This window comes from Podarcis melisellensis (assembly GCF_964234715.1).
Source record: "Podarcis melisellensis genome assembly, chromosome: 12".
Taxonomy (NCBI): domain Eukaryota; kingdom Metazoa; phylum Chordata; class Lepidosauria; order Squamata; family Lacertidae; genus Podarcis; species Podarcis melisellensis.
Window position 1 is genome coordinate 46,705,414 of NC_138544.1, and position 11,785 is coordinate 46,717,198.

At 45.0% G+C, this 11,785-nt stretch overlaps 1 protein-coding gene across 6 annotated transcripts in view; it reads left to right on the plus strand.

Annotated features, from left to right (window-relative positions):
* The window catches only part of DIP2C (disco interacting protein 2 homolog C), a 294,798-nt gene extending 283,022 nt beyond the window's left edge, over positions 1-11,776 (plus strand). For all 6 annotated transcript variants that reach the window (XM_081931454.1, XM_081931455.1, XM_081931456.1 and 3 more), the window contains 5 exons: positions 3,947-4,004; positions 5,995-6,069; positions 8,609-8,783; positions 9,988-10,111; positions 11,176-11,776. In XM_081931454.1, the coding sequence (XP_081787580.1) occupies positions 3,947-4,004; positions 5,995-6,069; positions 8,609-8,783; positions 9,988-10,111; positions 11,176-11,428 (685 nt within the window). In that variant the 3' untranslated portion in view covers positions 11,429-11,776. The remainder of the gene's footprint in view (positions 1-3,946; positions 4,005-5,994; positions 6,070-8,608; positions 8,784-9,987; positions 10,112-11,175) is intronic.
* The last annotated feature ends 9 nt before the right edge of the window (positions 11,777-11,785 follow it).

Genomic DNA, 11,785 nt, shown 5'->3' on the forward strand with positions numbered 1-11,785 from the left:
ACAAGGTACAAAAATGAAGGGTCCTCCCCTCTCCCCAGTCAGTGATCTTTTAAGCTTTTGGTCAGTTTGAAAGATGGTCACTTTGAAGAATGGGTTGCTGCTTCGGACCTGAGTGAATCTAGAAACCTGTCTACAGTGCTTCTGTCTCCTTGCATTGACAAAGAGACTGTGGTGGGCAGGATTGGTTTGGGAGTTGGAGAAGCACTCTTACGGAGTCTATTCCTCTCAGTAATTACCGGATATGATCCATGCGACCTTTTACAGCAGGGGGTGCATGAATCACATTTCAGACTTGCCTGCTCTTTCCCCCATCTGTATCATTTGGCATGCCCATGGCATTATAAGAAGCATGTGGGCGGAGGCTCAAACAGCCTCAGAAAGTGCTCAGGAACATGGCACATCAACCAAGGAAATGTGTGTGTAAAAATAGGACAGTATGAAAATAGGACAGTGAGATTTGAGGAGCAGGGGAAATAAGAAAAAGACTAAAATGAATCAAGTATTGAGGCACTTAAAAAAAAAAAGCCCATGTTGATGAGCTTTGATTACAAAATTCTGCTTGGTAGTTTGGCCCTGCATGGTTTAGAAATAGCTTTTTGCCCTGTGCATTAATTCTTAGATTAAGAAATGCAAACAACAAGGGCATGTACAGAGGAGTTCTGGGGTGATTTGCACCTGAGCTCTGGAATTGTTTTCCTCCTTGGGCCCACTCAATGCCCAATCTAAGCATCTTCTGGTTGGCATGAAAGAAATATCCAGTTGGCAAACAGAAGAAGCCAAAGCTATGCCATGGGCTATTCTAGTATATATCATTTAAAACATGCATCTTTATTTTCAGGCTTTGTTTTCCCCCCTCTTGTTACCTGAATGCATAAGTTAAACCTTGATATTTTGGTAGTTCTCCCCCCTCTTGCTGTTTTGAAGCAGAAGAATTATAGGAGCTGGGCTCATGAATGTATGTTCTGTATTTCAGATGTCGTGTGTGTGTGTGTGTGTGTTGTGTGTGTGTGTGTGTGTGTGTGTGCACTGCCCACCACAAGTACAGAATTCGCAGTTCTCCGAAGGATTTGAACTGGCCCATAATTCATTTCCTGTGTGTGTATGTGTGAATTAGCAATAATGCTACTTTACAGCACTACAAGATGCCAGCAGAAGTCTGATATCTCCCAGATCCTATATGGGTTACAATTGCAGACTTGGGGGTCTCAAAATTCAGCACCCCCTGCCTCTTGCCTTCCATTCTACAGCACAGTTGCAGCATCCCTTGCAACGCCTTTGAATCTCTGCGCCCAGTGCAACCAAACCAGTCTCATGCCGTTAAATCCACTTCTGTAGGTTGCTATGCTATAAGGTGTTGAGGTGCCACCCCTTCTGGGAGATCTGGATCTGGCAACCATCAATGGAGTTCCTAGTGCATTGAAAATTGACTGCTCTAATGTTTGTTGCATTAAGCATTACATGATTGTAATTGGCTTGCCAGCTTCCTCACCCCGAATCAAAACTTGCAGCAATGAATGATCACTCATGTGATAGCTTCACTTTAATTCCCTTGTTCTTCAGGCACTGGGGGTTGGGAAGAGGAAGGGGAACTCCTAACACAGTATTAAAGACTTAGCTGCAAGTAGTTCCCTCTCTGTACAGCATAGTCAAGAAAATGGATTACTTACGTTGGTATAAATGGAACCCTTCTGCAAAAAAACAAACAGTGATTATTCACAGATATTAAAATAGTTTGACTCTTTGGTTTTCAGGAGATGGTTTGGGGTTACTGCGTTAGTTGGTTTTAAGCCTGTCCTATTGTGAGTACGGGGACGCGGGTGGCGCTGTGGGTTAAACCACAGAGCCTAGGACTTGCCGATGAGAAGGTCAGCGGTTTGAATCCCCGCGACGGAGTGAGCGCCCGTTGCTCGGTCCCTGCTCCTGCCAACCTAGCAGTTCGAAAGCACATCAAAGTGCAAGTAGATAAATAGGTACCACTCTGGCGGGAAGGTAAACGGCGTTTCCGTGCGCTGCTCTGGATCGCCAGAAGTGGCTTAGTCATGCTGGCCACATGACCTGGAAGCTGTACGCCGGCTCCCTCGGCCAATAAAGCGAGATGAGCACCGCAACCCCAGAGTCGGTCACGACTGGACCTAATGGTCAGGGGTCCCTTTACCTTTACCTTTATTGTGAGTACACCTCCATCTTGGATTCTCACAGTCTGTTTTGTATAATTCATAGCCCATAACCTGCCTGCTGTCAGAACTCCTGCATCTTCTCTTCCCACATCTACCAGTCCTCCCCAGTATGTACCAAATAGCTCAATGGCACTCGCTGTCGCTACCTATTCTCCTCCTAACTGCTGGCAGAGCAGTTCTTTCCATTGCTCTCTCAGTCCAGGGACTTCCCTTCATCTGCCATAGGAATGACATCTGCAACAGCTTTTGCATGGGATGCTGGTTTGAGAAATCTCATGAAATCACAGCATGGATCCTCAATTGCGCAGTGGAATTTAAATATATGTTGTAAGGGAAAGGGTTTGTGACTTGGCTGACTGCAGCTTTAGCTGGGGTTTTCTTACAGCTGTAATGCGGTACTCTACATGATTAGGAGTTGTTTAAGAGACCTAACAAAAAATACCTTCGGATGGGCTCTTGCTTCTGTGGGCAGGAATTTTATCACAAGGTTTAGCTTTCCGTCCCGTACTCTATGATTGTCGCTTTGGAAACGTCAGCGCTTGTTTAAAACCAAGCAGTACTGGTATTATTTTTTTTTAAAAAATAAGAAATTGTAAAATGTTCTTAATCACCTTTAAAGATGTGGAAGATACCAAGGAGAATATATTATAACCTTCCTCTTGCAATCATCTGTTCTGCTTTGGACATGCTCAGTATAGTCTAGTGAATAGAGTGTTGTGTTTTTAAACCAAGGTGTCCTGAGCTGGACTCTCCCCTCAGCCACAGTGAAAATAACCCCATGCAGTTCATGCAGCCCTTAGCTACCTGGAGGAAGGCTGAGCTATACAAATAATACAGTGGTACCTCTGGTTAAGAACTTAATTCGTTCCGGAGGTCCGTTCTTAACCTGAAACTGCTCTTAACCTGAGGTACCACTTTAGCTAATTGGGCTTCCCGCTACCACGGCCGTGCGATTTCTGTTCTCATCCTGAGGTAAAGTTCTTAACCCGAGGTACTGTTTCCGGGTTAGCGGAGCCTGTAACCCGAAGCGTTTGTAACCTGAGGTACCACTGTAAAATAATAAAATAAAAATGTGTTTTTAAGTAAATGTCTCCCACACTTTCACTTTTCCATGTTATACACACACACACACACACACACACACACACACACATTACAATCCCTTAAAAGCAACCATAAATTCATTTAAATCCTTTAAACCCAATAATAATTTCATAAGCTAGGACTGGGTAAGAGGACATGATTGTAAGAGGCTTGCAGTATATGAAACATAGGTTCTCTGTCTGTGAAATAATAAGTTGGTAAATTTAAACTGAGGGGAAATGTCCTGCTTTCCATCTATGGTTGTGTTGCAAAGGGTAAACAACCAGTTCCACATAAACTAGCCGTCTGTCCAGGCAAAAGAAATAAGCATCTCCATATTTGCCTGGCTCATGTGAGGAAAAGACCCAGTCCTTCTCCTTCCTCCCCAATTGCATTCCTTTCCACTCTGACCAACCCACTGTGATGTTCTGTCCCGTGGCATTTTTTATTGTGGGGTTGAAACCCACCCGTGAAGGAACCACCCCCACCCCTACCATGCTCCACCTTGGCAAAATCTCAAAAGCCTTCTATTCCTTCCTTGCTTTGAGAGAGCAGGCACCAGGTCTGAAGACTGGAAGTAGGGGAAATGCAAGATCATGAGAACTTAACAGTACGTCTGACATTTATGTGTGGTACTGCAATTTTTGTACGCTCATCATAGTTGTCCTATGTGTTTTGCTTTTCAGAGTGCGTTTAGTAGAAAGAGGATCCCCGCATAGCTTGCCCCTCATGGAATCGGGAAAGGTAAACGTTTTTGCAACTCTCGATATTTTAGAGAGGCTAATAAATGCTTTAACTTTGAGGTACATGCGTATGTTGGGGTGTGGGGCTCTATAAAAGTAGTGTTCCAGAGAAAGATCAAAAGTGGCAGCTACTTGCCCAGATGTGAGATCCTTTGTGGCCATGTCTGCGCACACACCTTCAGGCATCACTCAGATGCCTGGATTTGTGCAATTCACGTTGTGCCAATAGCAAGCCGTGGGGCGCCTCCTCTCACCTGACCTCTGGTTGGTCTTACTGTTACTGCGAGAGAGAGGGACAATGCAGCAGGGAAGTTGGTGTGGTGCAATGGCACCAGCAGAAAATGTTCTCCGTCAGTGTGTTTGCACCGCACTGGCCTTTCCCCCTCACTGCCCCTCCCCTACCATTAAGCAGGAGCAATATGACCGACCAAAGATCACATGACGGATGGCCTCCCACCATGCCATCTGCTACTGCATTGTGCTATCTCCCCACCCCATACTCTTGCATTGGGTGTGATATGATGTCAGCGCCATGACCAGGCCTCCGGTGACAATGTAGTTTTCCCATTACGGTGGCACTACATATTTTATGAAGTGTATCTAATATTTCAGCAGTATGAGGCAATATTTGCAGTATATTCCTGGGCTGGAGAGAGACGACAGGTTTCTTTCGGTGATGACCAGGAAGTTGGAGACAGTATGGGAAAGACATAGTTTCTTGAGCATTGTGCACGGCCATCCCATGATTGTCTTTGGTTGCTGGGTTTGTCTTGGGGTTGCTGCTGCTGTTGATATGTGTTTCAGAAATCTACAAAAACTGTTTGAGAGAGAGCCTCAAAAGAGGGGGGAAATGAACACATACCTGGATGGCTCCATTGTTTAGAGCATGGTCTGATAACGCCAAGGTTGCAGGTTCAGTTCCTGCAGGGGGTTGGATAAAGATGATCCTCAGAGTGCCTTCAAATTCTATAATTCTATGTTAAGGCAACAGTGGATCTGCTGGACATCCTTTGGGGAGGGGCCTTTAGAGAGATAAGGGCAGGATATAAAGTTTTTAAAAGAATTAAATACCCTACATACTACTTTTCAACACTCCTGTAGAACTCTATCTGCTTTTGGCAAATAATAGACCACATCAACCTAGCAACCCATAGGAACAAGGATTTTAGTCTGAACATTCGTTGGAAAAGCGTAAGCTAGGAACACTTGATTGGCACCAAATTTGGAGTGGCATAATGCTTTGCAAACATGGGACTAAGTTTGATTGGTCTTTCCAGTGGCTGCGCATCTACAAAAAGCATTTGTGGATTGTGCACATCACTACTGGCAGTTGACTTTCTGAACAGCAGCTGGATTCCAGGTGTTTGTTGTTCATGAGTGACTGTAATCAAGCTGTATGCTCTGTCCATCAGTGTGAAATGTTTCTCTGGGTTTTCATTGTTGATCCTCAAAGCAGGATCTTGAGAGCCATAATACATGTTTTCAGATTTGCCTGTAAGCAAACAGGATTCACCATAGGAGCGCAGGAAGCTTACTTCCTTATACAAGGTCAGATCATTGGTAGCTCACAATAGGCTGCACCAATTTGAAGTGGGTCTCCAAGATTTCACTGCAGGGTCTTCCCCAGCTCTTCTTGGAGCTAACAAGGATTGAACCTGGAAACCATGGCTTGCAAAACATGTGCTAGACCACTAACCATCCCCATCACTACTGTTGTTGTCAATTATTGTCTTGGGTGTAAAGAAAAAGGGAAGATGGATCACTTGTGCCACATGATGAAAATACGTTTCGTAATCATACATCTACAAGATTAGTTCTCTCCCCCCCTCCCCCCGCATGTCACTCACTCACTTGAACATGCAAAACACAGAATTCAAAGCCTTCTTTAGGAGTTTCTCGAAAGCCTTCGGGAGACAAGAAGAAAAGTTCATAAAACAATATGTACATCATCTGGCTCACGACCAGATATGACTCATTTTGTCTTTCAATAGATTCTCCCTGGAGTTCGCATCATTATTGCTAATCCAGAAACAAAGGGACCCCTGGGAGATTCTCATCTTGGAGAGGTGAGTCACAAGCTGTGCCTCAGTTGGTACTGAACTGCATGAGTTGATTAAAAGCTACCTTCCTTCCCTAACAGCCGCCTTTAATAAGTATGTGACAAATGGCCCGCTCTGGCAGGTATGCATCACACAGCTCCAGGAAGTTTAAACTACTTTGTGCTTTGTCACACTGAGAACTGAGAGTACCATTTCTAGGTTCTTTCTTTTAATAAAAAAGTCTGCTAGTTTCTTCATTCATATTTTCTTCCTCAAGTTACTCATATTTCAGGCATAATCTCAGAAGTTTGTAACAAACCTGGCCAAACTTTCACCTTGCAGAGCTAGTCTTTGCACACTTTGTCCCAGTAATGCAAAGCAAAATTTTCATTCATATCTTTAAACTAAAGATTGCATTGAGATATAATTGGCTAGGATCCTTTTATTAGTGGAAAACCTCATGGAAGGAGCATTCCAACCTAGCATAAGAGTGTTGTGTGAGAAAATGGACCCCACATCCAGAAAAAGGCTTTTCCAGGACCTTTTATGGCAGACTAAGTTAGCTGAGGGACGCGGGTGGCGCTGTGGGTTAAACCACAGAGCCTAGGACTTGCCAATCAGAATGTTGGCGGTTCAAATCCCTGCGACAGGGTGAGCTCCCATTGCTCTGTCCCAGCTCCTGCCAACCTAGCAGTTCGAAAGCACGTCAAAGTGCAAGTAGATAAATAGGTACCGCTCCGGCGGGAAGGTAAACGGCGTTTCCGTGCGCTGCTCTGGTTCGCCAGAAGCGGCTTAGTCATGCTGGCCACATGACCCGGAAGCTGTACACCGGCTCTCTCGCCAATAAAGCGAGATGAGCGCCGCAACCCCAGAGTCAGCCACGACTGGACCTAATGGTCAGGGGTCCCTTTACCCTTTACTAAGTTAGCTGAACACGCCTTAAGTCCCACCGATTTTCAGTGGAAACCATCAGTGGGATTTAACGAAAGTCAGCTGACTCAGTCTGAATACAGCTACAGCTCTCCATGTTTCTTGGACTGTAGTGCAACCCCAGTGGCTCAGTTGGTAGAACATGAGACTCTTAATCTCAGGGTTGTGGGTTTGAGCCCCATGTTGGGTGAAAGATTCCTTGTTTGCAGGGGGTTGGACTTGAACCTTGTGATTTCTTCCCACTCTACAATTCTATGATTCTGATGCATTGAGGTATTTCATTGTGAGATGTCTTCCATCAGCACTTGCTCAAGAGTTCATGGAAAACTATTGGATTTTCTCCTCCACATGGCCCTTTGGACCCAAGCCATTATCTCTGCCACTAAACATTGGTGTTGTGGATTCCTGTGCTTTCCCCAGATCTCATTAATACTCCCCACACCGCACCGCAACTACATCAGGGCCTCTGGGACTAGTGAAAGGAGCACCTGTGTGATCTCAGCTGTCCTTGGGATGGAGCTCTTACATATTCCTGATCTGTGAAACAGCTTTTACTGTATTTTTTGCTTTATAAGGCGCACCCGACCATAAGACGCACCTAGTTTTAGAGGGGGAGAACAAGGGAAAAAAATATTCTCTCCCTTTCTGCGCAGCGCCCCTTCAGCGAAGCGAAGCCAGGAAAGCAAGAGGGATCAGTGCGCACCGACCCTCTTGCTCTCCTGGCTTCAGCAAAAGCAACACGAAGCCTCCGGAGTGCAGCGGGAGCACTCCTGCACACCGGAGGCTTCGCGTTGCTTTCGCTGAAGTCATGGAGCCTGCATTCGCTCCATAAGACGCACACACATTTCCCCTTACTTTTTAGGAGGGGGGAAGTGTGTCTTATAGAGCAAAAAATACAGTACTCTGGCTTCCGTCACCAATAATGAATGGGTGTTTCAGGGGAGTGCCACAAGTTAATAGATTCTGCCTAAGTTGTGTTTTCGTGGTTGAATCAATGGCATATGTAGTGCTCTTGAGAATGCTTGTTGTGCAAGGATTTATGCCATTTAGATCCTCTGTGCGAATGCATTATGGAGGCCACTCGCTCTTCAGCAATCTGTGTGTCTTTGCTGTTGGCCGGTCTAGATAACACTGGGTGGCATGAGTACAAAGAAGAAGGCTTATACCTTTAACCATGAGTACAAGCAAAAGGTTTATACCAGATCCAAGAGTTAGGAATGTGCGGGGCAGCAAGGGCAATAGGGCACATATTTCGTATGTAAGTTGTATTATTTTGTACAGCATAAAAAGTTGGTTGTTTGACTGGCTTTCTGCTCTGTGGAAAAGTTTGAAAATTATAATAAAGGCGGTTAACTGATATTTTGCCAATGTGATCCCAACCCCAGAAAGCTAATAACTGGTTATAGGAATGCCACAGAGACTTGATCTTAACCACTGCACGTTAGCGGTGCTTGCCTTGGCAGAACTACTCCTGGGGATGGCTTTCAGTGGGTAAGCTGGTGCAAAGGACTGGATTTTCCTCAGCAAGCTGATGGTTGAGTTGAAGGGCTCCTATTGTGCTTAATATAAAAATGTCTGTGGCAGAGTATGTTTGGGAGCACACCAGTGAAAACATAACCTTTTCCTCTCCACCTAGATATGGGTTCATAGTGCTCACAATGCCAGTGGCTACTTCACTATCTATGGTGATGAATCCTTGCAGTCCGATCACTTTAACTCAAGACTTAGTTTTGGAGACACTCAAACTATCTGGGCACGGACTGGCTACTTGGGATTTCTGAGAAGAACAGAGCTCACAGATGCAAATGGGGGTAAGTTCTCGCACTGCCTTTTATAAGTCTGTATGGTATCGAGTGCTTTCAGATCAGGAGTTGTCAACCGATTTGGGCCCATGAGCATATTTGTAAAGGGGAGGAACTACTGGGGGCGCCTCTCTCACACTGCAACCAAGTTCACATTGCAGTCTGTCCTATTGTCTACAGTACAATGGTTCTTTCAAGCCTTAATTTCAGTGGGGAAGGGGTTGGGGTCAAAATAAGGTGCCAGGAGACTCCTGACTTCCTGAGCATTTCCTTGCTGGATTTGCATTTCCCGCCATGGCTACTCCACTGCAGGAGCTGGGAACATGAGCACTGTTCCTGTAATCCGACAGGAGAGATTTTGCAACCATCTCCTTTGCATCTTTGGGGGATATTTGCCCTGATCTGCATAGAGAAGGCTAAGAACATAGCACATTTCAAAAAGGAAGCCCCCTTGTTCCACACACCCTTTTCTAACCTTCCCTACAATGAGAAGGTTTGCGTAGGAAGCTGCCTTTGTGCCATTGGCCGTCACTGGCTCTGCAGGACTTCAGGTGGAAGTCGTTCCTAGTCCTTTCTGGAGATGCTGCAGATGGAACCACATGCAATTTATTATGATTATCATTATTAATAGTATTACTGTTGTTGTATTTATGAATGGCTTCCTATGAAAGTATGTGCTCTGCCACTGAACTGTAGCAGCTGCATGTGTTAATCCGATAGAAAGCAATGCTTTGTTTTTCTGCTTAGCTGTCTTGAAGCCACATGGAAATGTATTAAACCCAGGGAGGTGGAACCTCATCCTTTCCTCTCTCCCCACCTTCAACTCTCCCTGGCCTTGTTCTGCATCCATCTTCTGTGATCCTGCCTAGCTGCAGTGTCTCCCTGAGTAATACCTGCTGCTTGCCTGGGTGAGGGATGAAGCATGTTGTGTGTGTGGATATCTCTTGACTGAAGCCTACTGTACTAGGGAGAGAGTTGTATATGTTGTTTCACCCACATTTTCCTCTGTCCACACCTACCGCTCTCATCCAGCCCCCGGAAAGTTGCCCAATTGGGAATGAGGCCCTTGGGCTGCAAGAAGCTCCATTAAACCAATGGACTTTAAAAACAAAGCTAAATCTTCCAGGTGGTTTTGATGCGTCTGTCTTTGCCTCGCACAGGTGATTTAACACTTCATATAAATGATTTCTCCCCTCTCTCTCTCTTGAACCAGAGCGACATGATGCACTTTATGTGGTAGGTGCACTAGATGAAGCCATGGAACTGCGAGGAATGAGGTATCACCCCATAGATATCGAGACGTCTGTAATTAGAGCACACAAGAGCATTACAGAATGGTAAGTACATTGTCGTTTTGTCCAATGCTAGGGCCGGACCTGGCATGTTCGGTAGCAGGAAGAAGAGGGAAATCTCTGATCTGCATGTTTAGGACTTATGAGAAGAATCTTGATATAGTTTGGGTGCTGTGCTTTGTAAGTAAGAGGAAAAGCTTAATATATATATACAGTGGCTCTTAAGATTGGGAACCAAATGGCAAACATAATACATTCTGGCTTTGCTATTGCAAATAGCAATTAATCGGGTTTTCCTCAGATGTCAAGTATATATACACACATAGTTGTAGAGAAACAAACGTAAGCAGTGGGGTCAGAGGTAAATGAAATGCCAGAAATTCTGACTGTGAGAATAATTGCATCAAATGTACATAAAATAAACACAAAATGACTGTTTGCAAAGCAGTGTTGGTGGTAGTACGTACTTGCTGCCTGGTGTTGCCTGTTTTATGACCAGCTCTGCTTTCCGAATGGCCGCTGTGCTTATTTTGTATACATTTCAGCTTTAATGTCCAAGGCACAGCAAATATCTTGTTTGCTAGCTCCCTTCCACAGGACCATTTGCCCACCACAAAAGTTAATCTAAGGCAGGAGTAGCCAATGGGCTGCCCTCCAGATGTTGTTGGACTGTAAGTCCCATCATCCTTCACCATTGGCCATGCTATCTGGGGCTGGTGGGAGTTAGAGTCTAATAATGTTTGGAGAGCACCATGTTGGCTGCTCCCAATCTAAGGCCCTGATCCTGCCCTCGTGACCCACTTTCTGTTTAAATAGTCGAGTTACCAATCTGAGCCTTGGAAAGCACAAATTGCTGAAAGAGGCCAAAGCTAAGGGACATTGCTCCCCCAACCTCCTCCTCCGGGTCTGCATTTTTCAAGCATAGAGGGGAAATAATCACCCTCACCACCTCATGATAAAAGGGGGCTCAAGTGCTTTGCCCTCAAAAGCCCCCCAAGGGCATCCTTGCACCCAACCACATTGGCAGTACAAGGATTAAAGGAATTGTTGTGCATTGGCAGTGGAATGATACGCTTTAGGGTGATGTGATTTTCCTACTTGCATTTCAGTGCGGTGTTTACCTGGACAAACTTGTTGGTCGTTGTTGTTGAGCTGGATGGATCCGAGCAAGAAGCCTTAGACCTGGTTCCTTTGGTCACCAATGTGGTCCTGGAGGAGCATTACCTGATTGTAGGGGTGGTGGTTGTGGTGGACGTTGGTGTAATTCCTATCAACTCCCGTGGAGAGAAACAGCGTATGCACCTACGAGACGGATTTTTGGCGGACCAACTAGATCCCATCTATGTGGCCTACAACATGTAGTCTGGTATCTATTAAGGCTTCCGTGGACTGTACTCTAGATGTATAAACAAATTTTTTTGGACGTCCACTAAACGATGTGCTGACAAGAAAACGACGCCACTCTTCAGAACGGAACTGTTTCTATTAGGACTTTTTGACGCGCTCGTTATTGGCAGGACATAAAATGTGAAACGTGTTTCTTTTACCACTACATTTTAGCACAGAAGGACTTTGGGGTACTGCCTTCAGTTTGTTGGAAAGCCCATTATTAGACTTTTTAAAAAAGATTATTTTTTGCTTATTGGGATGATACTGCTTTCTGAGTAATATGGCTTTGTATTTTATGTTATACTGAAGTAGCTAATTTTTCTCTTTAAA